This window comes from Dendrobates tinctorius, unplaced genomic scaffold (genome assembly GCF_039654945.1).
Source record: "Dendrobates tinctorius isolate UK_male_01 unplaced genomic scaffold, ASM3965494v1 ptg000151l, whole genome shotgun sequence".
NCBI classification, from domain to species: Eukaryota; Metazoa; Chordata; class Amphibia; order Anura; family Dendrobatidae; genus Dendrobates; species Dendrobates tinctorius.
In genome coordinates, this window is record NW_027361818.1 from 32,219,553 (window position 1) to 32,239,160 (window position 19,608).

Below are 19,608 nucleotides of genomic sequence, written 5' to 3' on the forward strand. Positions count from 1 at the left end.
AATCTTTGACGTGACCAGAACTGCGGAACCTTGGTCTGGCTGCAGTGCTGAGAGAGGGCGGAGTACGGTGAACTGGACAAACTGCTGGACCATGAGAGAGGTGCAGGTGGAGAAGTTACTATGGATTAAGAAACTTGTGGTGCGATCGTTCTCGGAGATCGGTCAAAAACAGCAGGCATGTCCTCTTCCATTACAGCTGAATGCGACCTCTCAGTCAGCGTGACTTGATCGGGTAAAGAACTCGAAGGTTCTGTGGTCAAAGACCTGCGTATCAATAGTTGGCACGGTAACAGAGGAGGAGGAAGAAGCAGCAGATGTGATTGATGGGGCGACTGATGGTTGTTGAGGTCCGCTGGTCCACATTTTTGCACAGTGGGATTCCCACAGTAACACATGTTGATTGCTCATGTGAAGGTTCATATATGTACTGATATTTTCCTTCTGTGTTGGTTGCGCCCCGCTGTCTCCTTCTTGTCTGCGCTGTTGAAGCTCAGTAACCTGTTTACACAGCTACCGTTGCCTTGCTTTATATGATCCCACCGGCTTTTGTCAGTATTGTGCCTGCTAATAAAGTCCTTTCCTATAGAAAATGCACTTTATGATGAGATTTGTAACATGTGGAAGATCTGACAGTTGTGTGACATTGTGTCCGTGGTAGGTATAGCCCCATAATGCCGGCACATGTGTGGGTATATATAGAGCAATAAGTCTCACGGGGGAGCTGACGTGATGACTTCTGCATTGCCTACTTCCTTCTGGATACTCAGTTTTTTCTTTGTTCAGGAAATCCTCCCTTACAGACACATATATGAATTGGAAAAGGCTTGGAAATCACATCCCCTCCGCACCTTTCTCCCAGTTCCCACTGCTAGTGAAATATTAACCGCGACTGTCTGTCCTGCACGCTTCATTCCCTCGTCAAAGCCAGAAACTTGGACCTTCAGAAGAATCTCTTCAAGCAAAATCACAGCCCATTTACTGGAATTAAAAGTTCTTCATGTCCAGCTTTGGCCAAGTCAGGAGGACACTGGTCCACGGTGGATTTAAATCTTAAGGATATCATCTTGGCTTCTCTGTGTCTCGGAAGTTAATCACCATCTACTGAGATGGAAAATGCGGGCCCCCTACTTGTGAAGATTTGGATATGGGTGTGACTGGTAGGTAATTATTACAATATGATTGTGCAAAGCTTTGGCATGGGATCTGCACAGCCTGCATGAGTGCTCCAGGCTCTGGAGGGCATGATTGACAGGAGGGGTCTGGCTGCATCCATATTATACACGGCAAATGTGAAAGATGACCTGAGTGACGAGATTATCATGTATTCTCCGACGAACACGTGTTGTGGCTGTCAGACAGACGCGAGACATGCAGCCGTGGGACTCAAACAGATTTTTCCTGCACGCTGAAGTCACTCAGATAACACAGGAGCATGGTCAGATAACACCTGATAGTGCGCAGATAACACCCGAGCGTGCACAGATAATACCCAAGCACGGTCAGATAACACCCGAGCGCGCTTAGATAACACCCGAGCGTGCTCAGATAACGCCGTATCCCAGCATGGTCACCCTTCACTCAGTTTGAGCCGTGCCTCATTATTATTATTATTATTTATTTATATAGCACCATTGGTTCCATGGGGTTACATACAAAGTACAGATATCACTTACAGCTTTCAATCACAGACTGAACTGATATAGAGGGGAGAGGACCCTGTCCTTTCGGGCTTACATGCTACAGGATGGTGGGGAAGGAGACAGTAGGTCGGGGGGTTGCAGCAGCTCCAGTGATGGTGAGGCGGTAGCTCCAGTAGTGGTGAGGGGGCAGCGGGGTCATTGCAGGCTGTAGGCTTTCCTGAAGAGATGGGTTTTCAGGTTCCATCTGAAGGATCCGAGTGTGGATAAAAGCCGGACATGTTGGGGCAAAGAATTCCAGAGAATGGGGGTTATTTGGGAGAAGTCTTGGAGGTGGTTGGGTGAGAAGCGAATAAGTGTGGAGGAGAGAAGGAGGTCTTGAGAGGACTGGAGATTACGTGAGGGAAGATATTGGGAGATTAGTTCAGAGATATATGGAGGAGACAGGTTATAGATGGCCTTGTAGGTCAGTATTAGTAATTTGAACTGGATACGCTGAGGGAATGGGAGCCAGTGAAGAGATTTGCAGAGGGGAGACGCGGAGGAGTAGCGAGGAGAGAGATGAATTAGTCGGGCAGCAGAATTAAGGATGGACTGGAGAGGTGCGAGAGTGTTAGCAGGAAGGCCACAGAAAAGGATGTTGCAGTAGTCGAGACGGGAGATGATGAGGGCATGCACAAGCATTTTAGTAGATTGAGGGTTGAAGAAAGGACAGATTCTGGAAATATTTTTGAGCTGGAGACGACAGAAGGTGGAGAGAACTTGGATGTGTGTTTTGAAGGACAGGGCAGAGTCAAGGGTTACTCCGAGGCAGCGGACCTCTGGTACAGGGGAAAGTGTGATGTCATCAATTGTTATAGATAGGTTGGGTAAGGAAGATCTCTGAGATGGGGGAAAGATGATCAGTTCAGATTTGTCCACATTGAGTTTCAGAAAGAGAGAGGAGAAGAAGGAGGATATGGCTGATAGACATTCCGGGATTCTGGAGAGCAGAGAGGTGACGTCTGGGCCATAGAGGTAGATCTGAGTATCATCGGCATAAAGATGGTACTAGAATCCATGGGACTTTATGAGTTGCACCAGGCCAAGTGTATAGATTGAGAAGAGTAGGGGTCCTAGAACAGAGCCTTGGGGGACTCCAACAGAGAGAGAGTGGGATGAGTAGGTAGGGTGGGATTGGTTGACGCTGAATGTGCTGTTGGAAAGGTATGAGGAGATCCAGGATAGGGCAAGGTCTTTGATGCCAAAGGAGGAGAGGATCTGTAGTAGGAGGCAGTGGTCAACTGTGTCGAAAGCAGAGGACAGGTCTAGAAGCAGGGGTATAGAGTATTGTCCGTTAGCTTTGGCTGTAAGTAGGTCGTTGGTAATTTTGGTCAGGGCTGTCTCAGTAGAATGATGGGGCGGAAGCCAGATTTTAGATTGTCAAAGAGCAAGTTAGATGAGAGGTGGGAGGAAAGTTCAGTGTGGACGTGCTGCTCCAGGAGTTTAGAAGCGAATGAGAGCAGCGATATTGGGCGATAGCTGGACGTGGCTGTTGGGTCGAGGGTTGGCTTTTTAAAGATAGGTGTGATTGTGGCATGTTTGAAAGCAGAAGGGAAGGTACCAGAAGTTAGTGATAGGTTGAAGAGGTGGGTTAGGGATGGGATAAGAGTGGTGGTGATGTTGGGGAGGAGGTGGGATGGGATGGGGTCAAGTGCACAGTTGGTGAGGTGTGATTTGGAGTGAAGATGAGCAAGCTCCCCTTCAGTGACATTGGATAAGGAGATTATGGGGTTTGGGAATTGGTCTGGTATACAAAGGGGCTGTGGCGGTTGAATAATAAAGACTTGCCGTGTTTGGTCTATCTTGTTTTTGAAGTGTGCGGCAAAGTCCTTGGCAGAGATTAGGGAAGACGGAGGGGGCAGTGGTGGGCGGAGGAGGGAGTTAAAAGTATTGAACTACTGTTGGGGTTGTGGGATAAGGAAGATACAAGGGATGTAAAGTAGTCCTGTTTAGCAGAGGTGAGGGCAGATTTGAATGCGAGTGTTGCTTGTTTGAGTACAGTGAAGTCGTCCTGGGAATGCGTTTTCTTCCAGTGCCGTTCAGCAATTCTGGATGCTTGCCGAAGCTTTTTAGTGGTGTTATTGTGCCAGGGTTGTCTATTGATTCGTCGCACTCTGTTATGCATGACAGGGGCAACCGAGTCGATGGCTGATGCAAGAGTGGCATTATAGAAACTAGTGTCAGTGTCAGTGTTGTGGAGTGAAGATATGGAGGACAGTGGTAGAATAGAGTCAGAAAGTGTGCGAATGTCTAGATGTGTGAGGTTTCTGCGGGGGTGCGCATGCTGCTGGACATGGGTGACAGGTGAGGAGGACAGGGATGAGAAAGTGAGTAGATGGTGGTCAGATAGAGGGAGAGGGGAGGTTGTGACGTTAGATAGGGAGCAGAGACGGGTGGAAACTAAGTCTAATGTATGCCCGTCTGTGTAGGTGGCTGAGGAGGACCACAGAGTAAGTCCAAAAGATGAAGTAAGGGACAGGAGTTTGGAGGCTGCCGACTGGTGGGTGTCAGTGGGGATGTTGAAGTCACCCATGATGATGGTGGGAATGTCAGCAGAGAGAAAGTGAAGGAGCCAGGTAGAGAATTGGTCAATAGAGGCAGTGGTCGGGCCTGGAGGTCAGTATATGACGGCCACTTGGAGGTTGGAGGGGGAGTAGATGCAGACAGAGTGGACTTCAAAAGAGGGGTGGGTGAGGGAGGGTAGAGATGAGATTGGGTTGAAGGTGCAGTTAGAAGAAAGGAGAAGGCCCACTCCTCCACCATGTCTGTTGCCAGGGCGAGGAGTGTGGGTGAAGTGGAAGCTGCCGTAGCAAAGCGCAACAAGGGAAGCGGTGTCGGAGGGTGTCAGCCATGTTTCAGGGAGGCCAAGGAAGGATATATTATGAGCGGTAAAGAGGTCGTGAATCACATGAAGTTTATTGCAGATGTATCAGGCATTTCAGAGTGATCCAGACAGTGGGAGCAGGGTGGTGGTTGTTAAGGGCATGGATTTGAGGTGGGAAAGATTTCTGGTGTTTGGGAATGATAGAAGGGGGTAATAATGGGAAGTATTAGCTGTGGGGGTCCAGGGTTGGGAGATATGTCACCAGCAGTGAGGAGAAGCAGAGAGAGGAAGAGCATGTGGGAGAATTAGGGTGGGTGGCTTGTTTTGTATTTCATTAGGAGAGATCTGAGGTCGAGGAGCAGGTCAGCAGAGGAGGTCAGGTGGGGAGGCAAGAGGGAAGGAGAGATTATTAATTGTTTAGTGGGTGTTGGGGTTTGCAGATAGCGAAGGAGAGTGAGGAGTAATGGAGCCAAAACTGTTAAAGCGTATGTCAGCATGGTGAGAGTAAGTGTGGAGGAAAGAGAAATTCAGTACATATAAACACAGCGGTTAGTTGTACCTTCTGGTCACTTCTGGCTCATTTCTGATGTTATCCTTAAAAAGACATCCTTGCAAAGACAGACCCACATAGTATACCCTACTATAAAGTCACAATCACATATACCTATAGTGTCTAGTACACGTGTATGCAGCATTATTGGGGTCACAGAGTTGCGCCTAAACCACCATTGGCACCACTATCGACCGATTATAGTAGTGTGGCACCGGACTCATGAAAGTCCAAGAACCTTTATGAGAAGGTATAACCATTACTAAATCCATCTCTCAGCACAGGTGTCACGAGACAGACTGACAGGTAGCAGTCAGGAGATGGATGCACCAGGGTTCCTGCAGTATGGAGCGTCCCTCAGTGTACAGCTACAACCAAGAGATTGGAAAGTATATGGCCATCTGTGACCCCCAGTCCCTGCATCCCCTGGTCCCCACGACTCCCGATCCCAGTGATCCCCAGTCCCCGTGACCCCCGGTCCCTACAACCCCAGTCCTCACGACCCCCGGACCCCACGGCGGTCCCCAGTCCACGTGACCACCACTCCCCACGACCCCCGGTCCCCGCGACCCCAGTCTTCGGGACCCCCGGTCCCCATGAGCCCCAGTCCCCATGGTGGCCCCCGGTCCACGCGACCCACGGTCCCCTCGACCCCTGGTATCCGCGACCACCAGCAGATCCTTCACTGGACGTCCTCGCCATCGCACAGGTGAGAACCTCGGGCAATAACTGATGCCTAATAATGACTATCCAGAAGATGGGATCCTCGGAGCAGTGAGGACTGACGTCTGGGAAACACTGCTCTAAACTAAGTGACAAGAGGGAACAAGCGAGACTTCATCCCCCATAACTAAATGCTGCTATGGCAGAAGTGCTGATGAGGCTGCAGAGCCCTGTGCTGAGGACCTGTATACTGCCGGTACAGAGCGGCATCTCCTCACCGGCCATGTCACCACCAGGTGTGTGGCTGTAGCAGGGAATGCCACCACAGAAGAAGCATTTGGTCAGGAAACCTAGGTCCCTGGTTACAAGTCTGTGTTCATCACTGGTTATAGGTGTAGGGCAGAACAGAAGAGACCCTATATAATAAATCAGCATACAATACCTCCCATGTAATAAAGCAGCACACGTTACATCCCATATAATAGTACAGCATATACTAGATCCCTTATATAAGATAGTAGGCTGTATATACTAGATCTCATATAAGAAGCCAGTATATACTAGATCTCATAATAAGGCAGTATATACTATATCTCATATAATAAGGCAGTATATACTAGATCTCATAATAAGGCAGTATATACTATATCTCATATAAGAAGCCAGTATATACTAGATCTCATAATAAGGCAGTATATACTATATCTCATATAATAAGGCAGTATATACTAGATCCCATATAATAAGGCAGTATACGTTAGATCCCATGTAATAAGACAGTATATATTAGATCTCATAATAAGGCAGTATATACTGGATTTCATATAATAAGGCAGTATATACGATATCTCATATAATAAGGCAGTAAATACTAGATCTTATATAATTAGGCAGCATATGTTAGATCCCATATAATAAGACAGTATATATTAGATCTCATAATAAGGCAGTATATACTGGATTTCATATAATAAGGCAGTATATACTAGATCCCATATAATAAGGCAGTATATACTGGATTTCATATAATAAGGCAGTATATACTATATCTCATATAATAAGGCAGTATATACTAGATTTTATATAATAAGGCAGTATATGTTAGATCCCATATAATAAGGCAGTATACGTTGGATCCCATATAATAAGACAGTATATATTAGATCTCATAATAAGGCAGTATATACTGGATTTCATATAATTTGGCAGTATATACTATATCTCATATAATAAGGCAGTATATACTAGATTTTATATAATAAAGCAGTATATGTTAGATCCCATATAATAAGGCAGTATACGTTGGATCCCATATAATAATGCAGTATATACTAGACCCATATAATAAGGCAGTATATACTAGATCCATATAATAAGGCAGTATATACTAGATCTCACATAAGGCAGAATATACTAGATCCCATATAATAAATCAGTCTGAGCAGGGCAGAGGAGATCCACTGATGTCCTCCAGGACGATGCTCCTTCCCATTCCCGATATGAATACGTTCCATGTAATGACGCAAACAGCCGTGGGCCATAATGTTTGTCCGACGTTGGGATGAGGTGTCGCATTGGTTAGTTTGGTAGATAATCTGTTTCACTATAATGGACAGGTGGTGTGTTGGGAGGACAGATTGTGCAGACACCTAGTTACAGTGTAAGCTTGCGAGCAGGGCCCTCATTCCTCTTGGTATCTGTTATGATCTATGTGGTTATTGTTATGCTGTAATGTCTATTGTCTGTACAAATCCCCTCTGATATGTAAAGTGCTGCGGAATATGTCGGCGCTATAGAAATAAAATTTATTATTATTATTACATGGGGGCAGAGATCAGCTATGATGAGCTCGGGCAGCAGATACACACATGTCCAGTGGTCCCATCACTAATGACCTGTGATGTCTCCATGTGGCCTCTCTATGAGGACTTCATAAACCACAGAACAAGTAGAACGGATGTTATCTAAGGACTAGTCTTGGGCGCTCCTTGCTGCAGAATGGGGACCTCCTCCATACTAGTAGAGAAGCAGCATAGTTTCCTCAATGCAACTTTCACAAAAGTTCAGAAGACGCCAGGAAACTGCCAATTTATCTCTGTTAAAGTCTTGTCTGAGCACAGAAAAATATAATTTATCACCTGGTGATTCTGACTGTAATGGTCCACCCAATACATGGATGCTTCGAGTCTGCCTGATCGTTCTTACAAAGTGACCCTAATCAATGCCCGTGAAGGGTGATCCCAGGTGCTGCCCTCTTGGACAACCATTAAGTACAGTAAGTTATATGGCTGATGACAATCAATCATTTTACCCCACTGATCATAGTGTCCACATGAATCAGTTTTCAGGTCATGCTAGCACATCCGGTCCACCGTTAGCCAATGTCTCTCAGCCCTCGGTCTTCCACCACAGTAATGGCTTTCATGGTCACGAGAAGTGCTGAGTGTTGCGTGTACTCTACTACATGAATCAGCATTATCTATCCATGTGAATGAGTTTTCAAGTCATGCTAGCACATCCGGTCCACCATTAGCCGGTGTCTCTCAGTCCTCATCTTCCACCACAGTAATGGCTTTCACAGTCACAAGAAGTGCTGAGTGTTGGGTGTTCTCTACTACAAGGATCAGCTTTATCCATGTGAATGTGTTTTCAGGTCATACTACCACATCCGGTCCACAGTTAACTGCTGTCTCTCAGCCTTTGTTTTCCACCACAGTAATGGCTTTCACAGTAACGAGAAGTGCTGAGTGTTGGGTGTACTCTACTACAAGGATCAGGGGTAACTATCATGTGAATGAGTTTTCATGTCATGCTAGCACATCCGGTCCACCGTTAGCCGGTGTATCTTCCACCACAGTAATGGCTTTCATGGTCACGAGAAGTGCTGAGTGTTGGGCGTACTCTACTACAGGGATCAGCATTATATGTCCATGTGAATGAGTTTTCCGGTCATGCTAGCACACCTGGTCCACCGTTAGCTGGTGTCTCTCAGCCTTCGTCTTCCACCACAGTAATGGCTTTCACAGTCACGAGAAGTGCTGAGTTTTGGGTGTACTCCACTACAAGGATCAGCTTTATCTATACATGTGAATGGGTTTTCAGGTCATGCTAGCACAGCTAGTCCACCATTAGCCGGTGTCTCTCAGCCTTCGTCTTCCACCACAGTAATGGCTTTCATAGTCATGAGAAGTGCTGAGTTTTGGGTGTACTCTACTACAAGGATCAGCGTTACATGTCCACGTGCTCGTGGCTGTTGGGAATGTGACTGAGCATTTTTCGTAGGGGAAGAGAAGGCTTCCTCCTAATCTTTCAGACTGAATGTAAGGAAGTTACCAAACTTAAAGGAAACCTGACTAATGAAGAGCGTTGTTGCTGTACCACAGTGTAATTTATGATCATTACAATGCTTTGTGTTATTCCATGGGGCCATGCAGATCCGCCTTTAGGTGTGTGGAAATCATCGAATGACAGCCGAGTGGAGTCCGATTTCTGTGGACTCTCACAATGGAGAAGATGGAGATATTTTGCTCTCCATCTTCTCCGCACCTGTGATCTGATTCTCTCTTCTGGAAGAATTGGGTTACACCAAGCCAACATTCGGAGTCTGATCGGACCATAATTTATTCTCTTGGAATAGACAATCTGCGCTCGTGTGACAATGCCCTACGTATGGCAATATTGAGTAAGGCATAGTGGTGTTTGTAGATACAGCGTAGCAGGGCTACGGTAAGTCTCTAGTATCTGGTGCTATTATGTATGCAGGGTATGACGGCATTATAACATGGCAGTCATTATACACACTGCTATCGGGGGCACTGTAGTGCAGCAGGTGACATTGTGCTGCTTTATGCTATTATTTCCAGTCATGGCGGCATTGTTAGGCTGTATACTCCAGTCATGGTCGTGTTGTAATTATATTCTATTACAGCAAGACATTTTGGTTTTTCTGCATCTCCTTTCCTCCATTGTTATCTATGTAGAAGACTTCTGGAGCCCAGCATAATCATTGAGGACAATGGCCATATAAGGGACACTATAACGAGCACTATAAGGGACACTGTAATGGACACTACAAGGAAGGGACACTATAAGAAACTCAAGGGTCACTACAAGGGACACTGTAATGTACACTATAAGGGATTCTATAAGGGACACTATAATGGACACTTTCTTAATTTTGGTTGTTCCCACCTTTGGCCTCAGTCTTATGAGATGGAAGTACTTAATGCTGATTCATGCTGATGCTTCTGAAAGTTACGAGGGATGACTTCTCTAAATGGTTTTTCCATATCATCCCCAGTTAGTTCAGTCGCATTGACCTCTGGCAATTGTGGCGCCCCTGAGGCTCAGTCGCCACAGAGGTACTGCACCTTCTCCTAAGGTGTAGTGCCCCACCACCTAGGTAAGTTGGGAAGTCCTTTCCACACTCCAACACTCGCATCCCACACAACAGTGTAGTTCTGCACAACCACATTGCGGCTCAGTGCTTAGAGAGTAGCAGAGCACCTCTGGTGGTTCCCTGCTTGGAACACTGGATGTGCTGGGAGGTGGGTGGAGTTGAGATCCATATAAAAGATGGGGAAGGTTTAGAATTACAGTCAGATCAGTCCGAGAGACCAGTCTGGGAGGTCAGTCTGACAGGAGGTCAGGCGGGAGAAGGACAGTCAGTCAGGAGAGTCTGAGGATCGGTCAGAGGAGGAGTGCTGCAGCTGCCTCAGTGATCTGAGCCAGCTGGCACGGGAAAGGAACAGAAGGAGAAAGACGTAGAACTGCAACCTAAGCTTCCATAAGAGAGAGAAATAACAGTGCGGAATGAAGGAGTAGGAGAACAGAGAGGAGACGTGGGTTGGAAGAGGAACCCTGCCTATAGGTTCTCAGCGCAAGGCCGGGGCCCGGTCCCCGAGGTTGTATGGACACTTATGGTTCTGCAGCAGACACCGGTGGAGTAGTTGGCTGTAAATGCACTACTCCCATCTAAGACTTGGGGCACAACAGCAACTGAATAGAGAGCCAGGACTCCGGAGAAGGGAGTCCCCGAGAGAGGCTACAGCTGTCTGCCATATGAGTAGAGTTATTAGGAACATCTGACAGGATGAACTCCAGAGTACCACGGTACTGGAGCTCTTCACACCTTAAGGTGCAATAGTGGAGTCGTTCAGGAAAGGTACATGTTGGCGGAGTGTTGGAGAGGAGAATCCTGACTTGCCCGGGAGGTTGATTGAGTCTCTGCCCCGGAGGACACGGCATGGAAGCGGGCACCAGTGTGTACCACGAACTGTGAGTAAAGCGTTGGAACTGCAAGCCCTGGTGTCTTCCATTCATTTGTGCGCTAACACCGTCAGCACTGCTACATCTGGGTACCAGCATTCCTCACACCGCCTGCGCCTATTCTCATCTATTGCAATTACACTGCCCTGGGGTTACAGCTTCACCTGTGGGGAGCTACACCATCTATGCTGCAACACACCATCAGCCCCAGGGGATCTGCACGCAGCGTTGGCTTGGCACCTTGCTTGCCGAGCACCACAGGTGGCGTCACGAACTATCACACAAACTATATCACAAACCACCATTGATTTGGGCACCCAGGGCCACGGATCGGGTCACCGCTGCTGTGACACATTTCCGCCTGACACCGACCCGGTACAGAGTATCCCACAGCCCTGGGAGGGCGACCCACAATTGTCCAAACTACTGTCATAATGGGGACCACAAATGTCCATATATGCTATAAATGTTTTACGGGGTGGGAATCCAACCACTAGGACTCCCTGGCAGACATGGCAATACTCCATTATGTCTTCTGATTTATATGGAACCTCTCTGATCGGACTGTACCGACTCATCCTTTTAATGTCAAAAGGTTTTTGGTGGGAAAATCTTTGCCATCTTTAGGACTTCACCCACGTGACGACCTTCTTGCCATTCTCTGTGTCCTGTGCTTCTGCTCTTCCAGCTTGTTAAGTAGATTTCCAGATGGCTTTTACAGGTCCTCAGACAAGAATGCAGCCATATCACACATCCGAGGGCGACACGTGTGGATCTTTCCTTATTGCTGAGTAATTGTTTCTGAACGTGTTCATCTAACTTCCTCTCTTTGACCCTTTCACCCTGTTCCAGATCGTAGCCGATGGCCTTCATGAATGTTTCCACAGCTCCTGGAGTCATGTACAAACACCACATGAAATTGTAATAATGAGCTTATTTTGGGACCACAAAACCACATAACGTAGTTCACACACTCCCTGCAGTCTTCGCTTTCTAAATTTATATGGACGGGCCATAATATTTTACGTCAAGGCTACGGGATGGGATATAATGTTCAGTGCATACCAGGCATCTCACAGATGTATTTATCTAAAGTCAGTAACGTAATGAAGAACACGTTACCACGACTAGGACAGAGCACAGGACGTCCATTATATAGCAGTTATTATTACTTATCATTATAGCACCATTTAGTACAGCAATCTTAAACAATACAAGACATGACAGGTACAAGAGGAGAGAGGACCCTGCTCGCGAGGGCTCACAATCTACAAGGGATAGTTGAGGATACAGTAGGCGAGGGTAGAGCTGGTCATGCAGGTGGATCGGTGGTTACTGCAGGTTGTTGGCTTGTCGGAAGAACTAGGTCTTCAGGTTCTTTTTGAAGGTTTCCATGGTAGGCAAGAGTCTGATGTGTTGGGGTAGACAGTTCCAGATTAGGGCGGATGCACTGGAGAAATCTTGTATGCGATTGTGGGAAGAGGAGGTAAGAGGGGAGTAGAGAAGGAGATCTTGTGAGGATCGGAGGTTGCGTGCAGGTACCGGAGACGAGGTCACAGATGTATGGAGGACACAGGTTGTGGATGGCTTTGCATGTCATGGTTAGGGTTTTGAACTGGATTCTTTGGGTAATGGGGAGCCAGTGAAGGGATTGCCAGAGTGGAGAGGCCGGTGAATAGTGGGCGGGCAGGGATTAGTCGGGCAGCAGATTTTAGAACAGATTGGAGGGGTGCGAGAGTGTTAGAGGGGAGGCCACAGAGCAGGAGGTTGTAGTAGTCAAGGCAGGAGATGATGAGGGCATGGACTAGTGGTTTTTGTAGATTCTTGGCTGAGCAATGTACAGATCCGGGAAATATTTATGAGATGGAGTCGGCAGGAAGTGGAAAGGGCTTGGATATGTGGTTTGAAGGAAAGATCAGGGTCAAGGATTACACCAAGGCTGCATGCTTGTGGGACTGGAGAGAGTGGGCAGCCGTTTACTTTAATGGATAGGGACGCTGGGGGGTTGAGTTAGATGGGGGAAAGATGATAGTAACATAGTAACGTAGTTAGCATGGTTGAAAAAAGACATTTGTCCATCCAGTTCTGCCTATATTCCGGCAGAATAATTCCCCAGGTCTACGTCCTTCTAAAGAACCTAATCACTGTAAGATACAATATTGTTACGCTCCAGGAAGACATCCAGGCCTCTCTTGAACCCCTCGACTGAGTTCGCCATCACTACCTCCTCAGGCAAGGAATCCCAGATTCTCACTGCCCTAACAGTAAAGAATCCTGTTCTATGTTGGTGGAGAAACCTTCTCTCCTCCAGACACAGAGAATGCCCCCTTGTGAGTGTCACCTTCCTTGGTATAAACAAATCCTTGGAGAGTTATTTGTATTGTCCCCTTATATACTTATCACTGGCGTAACTACCGGGGTAGCAGCCGAAGCGGTTGCTTTGGGGCCTGGCCTGTATAGGGGCCCGGGTCCCTGGCTCCAATCGGCACTACCCGGGTAGTGCAATTAAGTACATACTCACCTCTCCTGCATGTCTCTTGCAGCCCCCCCCCCGCTTATTCCATCTTCTCAGCACTGTTCTTCCTGCTTTCAGCGGCTGAGGGGCACCACATGGACACTGAAAGCAGGAAGAGCAGCGCTGAGATGGAATAAGCATGGGGGGGAGGCTGCAAGAGACATGCAGGAGAGGTGAGTATAACGGAGGGAGCCATATTCACCTGTCCCCCCTTCCACCGCTGCACATCGCTCTGCTGTCTTGCTTCCTCTGGCAGTGACATTCAGGTTAGAGGGCGCCATGACGTAGTTAGCAGGCGCCCTCTGCCTGAACAGTCACTGTGCAGAGCCGGCAACGCTGAAGAGCAGCAGCTGCAGCAGCAGAGACCAGGTGAGTATATAGGTTTTTTTTTCTTTAATTGAGGCAGCGGCAGCAGCATTGTAAGGGGCAACTAATCACTGTGCAGCATTACCATGGGCCAGTAATCACTGTGCAGCATTACAAGTGGCCACTAATCACTGTGCAGCATTACAAGGGGCCACTAATCACTGCAGCATTACAAGGGGCCAATAATCACTGTGCAGCATTACAAGGGGCCACTAATCACTGTGCAGCATTACAAGGGGCCAATAATCACTGTGCAGCATTACAAGGGGCCACTAATCACTGTGCAGCATTACAAGGGGCCACTAATCACTGTGCAGCATTACAAGGGGCCACTAATCCCTGTGCAGCATTACAAGGGGCCACTAATCACTGTGCAGCATTACAAGGGGCCACTAATCACTGTGCAGCATTACAAGGGGCCACTAATCACTGCAGCATTACAAGGGGCCACTAATCACTGTGCAGCATTACAAGGGGCCACTAATCACTGCAGCATTACAAGGGGCCAATAATCACTGTGCAGCATTACAAGGGGCCACTAATCACTGTGCAGCATTACAAGTGGCCACTAATCACTGTGCAGCATTACAAGGGGCCACTAATCACTGTGCAGCATTACAAGGGGCCACTAATCACTGTGCAGCATTACAAGGGGCCAGTAATCACTGTGCAGCATTACAAGGGGCCACTAATCACTGTGCAGCATTACAAGTGGCCACTAATCACTGTGCAGCATTACAAGGGGCCGCTAATCACTGTGCAGCATTACAAGGGGCCACTAATCACTGTGCAGCATTACAAGGGGCCACTAATCACTGCAGCATTACAAGGGGCCAATAATCACTGTGCAGCATTACAAGGGGCCACCAATCACTGTGCAGCATTACAAGGGGCCACTAATCACTGTGCAGCATTACAAGGGGCCACTAATCACTGCAGCATTACAAGGGGCCAATAATCACTGTGCAGCATTACAAGGGGCCACCTATCACTGTGCAGCATTACAAGGGGCCACTAATCACTGCAGCATTACAAGGGGCCAATAATCACTGTGCAGCATTACAAGGGGCCACCAGTCACTGTGCAGCATTACAAGGTGCCACCAATCACTGCAGCATTACAAGTGGCCACCAATCACTGTGCAGCATTACAAGGGGCCACTAATCACTGTGCAGCATTACAAGGGGCCAGTAATCACTGTGCAGCATTACAAGGGGCCACTAATCACTGTGCAGCATTACAAGGGGCCAATAATCACTGTGCAGCATTACAAGGGGCCACTAATCACTGTGCAGCATTACAAGGGGCCACTAATCACTGTGCAGCATTACAAGGGGCCACCAATCACTGTGCAGCATTACAAGGGGCCAGTAATCACTGTGCAGCATTACAAGGGGCCACTAATCACTGCAGCATTACAAGGGGCCAGTAATCACTGTGCAGCATTACAAGGGGCCACCAATCACTGTGCAGCATTACAAGGGGCCACTAATCACTGTGCAGCATTACAAGGGGCCAATAATCACTGTGCAGCATTATCAGGGGCCACCAATCACTGCAGCATTACAAGGGGCCAGTAATCACTGTGCAGCATTACAAGGGGCCACTAATCAATGTGCAGCATTACAAGGGGCCACTAATTACTGTGCAGCATTACAAGGGGCCATTAATCACTGTGCAGCATTACAAGGGGCCACCAATCACTGTGCAGCATTATAAGGGGCATATGTTATTATGGAGCATGTTATAGGGCCACCATTATTCACTGTGCAGCATTATTAGGCATATTTTTGTATGGAGCATCTTATGAAACCCATCATGAACTTTATGGAGCATCTTATGGGGCCCATTTTATTTTTGAAATTTACCAGTAGCTTCGGCATTTTCTACCCTAGGCTTATACGCGAGTCAGTAAGTTTTCCCAGTTTTTTGTGACAAAATTAGGGGGGTCGGCTTATACACGGGTCGGCTTATACACGAGTATATACGGTACATTACTGCGGCTCTCCGGTGGGTGCTGTGGCCAACACTGTCTTGGGGGCCTGCCGGCCTGGTGTGTGTAGTGTAGGGGATCCGGGAACCCGGTGGAAAAAAATGTACACTATGATTTCGCAGCCTACGCTGCATTTCTGTGCCTGCTGTGCGGAGCGAAGCCCATATTGGGCCCGCCTCCCTGCCTGCAGCCAGTGTATTGCTTCAGACTAGTTCAGTCCCGCCCCTTCCCTGAGCCCTCACTGTCTATTAGCTCTTTGTAGAGCTGCCTGCCGCATGGACCTCTGGGAAATGTAGTTCCTGGAGGTCGGTTTGCGCGGAGGAAAGCAGGCAGCCCTCACTGTCTCAGCTTAATTAATGCCAGGCCAGCCACTCAGCCAACTCTAGTATGCATTATCGGTAAGAGGGTGCGTCTAGAAGGGGGTGCGTCTAGAAGGGGGTGTGTCTTGAAGGGGGGTGTCTTTGAGGGGGTGTGTCTTTGAGGGGGCCCTGTTTAAAAGTTTGCTATGGGGCCCAATCAGTTCTAGTTGCGCCCCTGATACTTATACAGGGTATTAGATCGCCCCTCAGTCGTCTTTATTCTACACTAAATAATCCTAATTTTGCTAATCTCTCTGGGTATTGTACTTCCTCCATCCCCTTTATTAATTTTGTTGCCCTCCATTGTACTCGCTCTAGTTCCATTATATATATCCTTATATCCAGAGGACAGGTCCAGGAGGAGGACAGAGTAATGTAGAAGGCAGAGGACAGGTCGAGGATGAGGAGGAGGACAGAGTAACGTAGAAGGCAGAGGACAGGTCTAGGATGAGGAGGACAGAGTAATATAGAAGGCAGAGGACAGGTCCAGGATGAGGAGCACAGAGTAATGTAGAAGGCAGAGGACAGGTCTAGGATGAGGAGGACAGAGTAATGTAGAAGGCAGAGGACAGGTCGAGGATGAGGAGGAGCACAGAGTAATGTAGAAGGCAGAGGACAGGTCTAGGAGGAGGAGCACAGAGTAACGTAGAAGGCAGAGGACAGGTCTAGGATGAGGAGGACAGAGTAATGTAGAAGGCAGAGGACAGGTCCAGGAGGAGGACAGAATAATGTAGAAGGCAGAGGACAGGTCCAGGATGAGGAGGAGGACAGAGTAATGTAGAAGGCAGAGGACAGGTCTAGGATGAGGAGTGTGGGAGAAGGGGCCCCCATCGAGTGTCCGGGCCGGAACCAAGTGGACCGTCACTTAGGTTCCGGGGCAGGTTGTTTCCGGGGGAGACAGAGTTCAGGGCCGGACCTTTGAGACTGACAGATGGGCTGGGGGAGGAGCTGATATAAAAAGGGAGGTGAACGCGAGTCACAGTGAGTCAGCAGAATGGGGAAGAAGGAGCAGGAGACTGTGGGAGTGTGTGAGAGCCAGAGCGACGTACAGAGGCCAGAGAGGAGGACCGAAGCATGAGGGACACTTACACCGGACGGCAGAGGGACGGCGCCGAATCGGCCGTCAGAGAACCGCTGCTCCGCCTCAACCCACGGCTGTTGCCGCCACACTCCAGCCCACGGCTGCGGCCTGCCCGCGGTCACCCGCGGCCATTACCGCCTCACTCCAGCCCGTGGCTGCGGCCTACCCCACGCCGCCGCAGCCGCCCCGCTTCCAAACGGGGCTGTGGCCAGTTCATTGCAGACGGCAGCCACTAGTTCCCTGCTCCAGTCCGTGGCAAGAGTCGGGCTGTTGCCCACCGTGGACCCCCTGTTACAGCCGCTGGCTGCGCTGGTGGCTTGCCAGTCTCCACCTCGCTTCGCGACCGCTTACCCCCGTCCGGGGATTGCGGCCCATCCGTCCAGGAACTCTTCCGGGGCCTGTTGTGCCCCTGCTTCGCCTGAGTGTCGGAACGCTAGAATACTGCGCCAGTTCTTCAGCAGCTGAACCATCACCCAGGACGCCGAGGACTTCGGGACGGATAAGTGACATTATATAGCTAAGGACCCGTAGTCGGCCATACCGCGGCCCTATAGTGACCAGCCTTTGCCGGGGTAGTCGTTTTCCTATATATCTGTGTTTGCTTGTGTTGAGTCCCTGTGAGGACAATCCCTGTTACCTGTTTGGTTGCTTAGACTAGTCACCTGATCCATACTTATAAAAAGTTATTACCAAAAGCATAAAGTCGTCTCGCGTCTCGTCACTGCATCCCGCTTGCCTGCCGGTACCACATTTGGCGTAGTCGGCAGGATGCAGTCTCCGAGCGCAGACAGCGGCACACCTGACCAAGTTGGGGCCATAGGTGACGCAGGTAATGGAGGCCCCCGGTCCAGCATTTCTTTAGGGGCTATGCTAAGCAACCTGCCACGGTTTTCGGGCTCTACTACCATACTGTGGAGCTGGACCGAGCGCATGCGAGGGCTCTTCCGCATGCATCCAATGACCCCTGACTAAGAAGCGGAGGTAGCTCTCATGGCCTTAGATGGGGAGGTCCGGAATACAGTAATGTTGAGGCCCCCGGGACACCATAACGCCTTTGCTAGGGTCTTGCGGATTCTGGAAGAGACCCATGGGGATCCAACCAATGTGGGGGAGTTGAGGACCCGGTTGTTCAGTCGAATGCAGGGAGAAGGGGAGACCATCACACAGTATATTAATGTCCTCCAAGAGCTATACACAGCCATCGAACGGAAGGACGGTGTAGGGGTAGGACCCATCGACATTATCTTACGTGACCTGTTAGTGACTGGACTCCGAGACCCGTTAATCAAGCAGGCATTGCGGGAGCAGGTCCGGGTGAACCCACGTATAGCCTTCTCTGAGGTGGGGAGTCAGGCACGAGTATGAGAGCAGGAGCAGGGAATGACGGTCCCCGTGGGAAAGGTCCGGGGCATGGAGGCTTCCGTAAGTGCTGTTGAAGAACCCCAGTGGATCGGAGAGATGAGGCAAGAGCTGAAGAACATCAGAGGCGAGTTGGCCGAAGTGAAAAGGAGAACCGAGTCCACAACTGGACAACCTGGTTTCAATGCTCGGAGTGGCCGTACCTCGCAATCCTGGTGTTATGAGTGTGGGGAGCCAGGCCACTTTGCACAAGAGTGTTCACGGCGTGGGAGATACCCACCCCGACGGCCATTAAAATAGAGGGCTCCGGGCAGGGGGGACACCGCTCGGAGCCAGAAGCCACAACAAGGGGTGATGGAAGTCCCGAAAATCTGGTAGCAAAATGTCCAGTGGTATGGGCAGAGGTCGAGGGCCATGCCGTACGGTGCCTAGTGGACATGGGGTTGCAAGTGACGACCATGCCGGCAACTTATTTTCAGCAGCATTTCCCTGAAGCAGCAAGGCCCCAGTGGGATCCATGATAAGACTGGTAGCCGCTAACCAACTTCCAGTACCCGTTGCCGGAGTGGTATGGCTACAAATGACGCTGTATGGTAAATCCCTTGGCCGCCGGGGAGTGGTCCTGACCCAAGGAGAAACTAACCACCATCATTCAGTTATCCTGGGCATGAACGTACTGCGGGAGTTTGGCAATCTACTCCTCAATGACCCCACGCAAGAGACCCTGAACCAGCGGGGTACCCGCACGGCCCAAAGGCAGGTCTTCCAGCAGCTGGTGCGGGAGGCGCGAGTACTCCAGGACTGCCAGGAGGGCGAGGCGCTGGGCAAAGTCATCGCGCCTGCGGCTCCCCGCTCGTGCTTCCCCCCGGGCAGACAGTGGTGGCCCTGCCGATCCGCGCCCCGATACCATTGGAGGGCGTGGAGATGCAGGTAGAGCCATGCTTCTCGGAA

The 19,608-nt window shown here is 49.3% G+C and overlaps 1 protein-coding gene across 1 annotated transcript in view; it reads left to right on the forward strand.

Annotated features, from left to right (window-relative positions):
- Positions 1-867: 867 nt before the first annotated feature.
- LOC141050031 (erythropoietin-like) overlaps positions 868-19,608 on the forward strand; it is a 75,110-nt gene continuing 56,369 nt past the window's right edge. Inside the window, exon 1 of the mRNA XM_073546866.1 lies at positions 868-1,157. Within this exon, the coding sequence (XP_073402967.1) occupies positions 1,145-1,157 (13 nt within the window). The 5' untranslated portion in view covers positions 868-1,144. The remainder of the gene's footprint in view (positions 1,158-19,608) is intronic.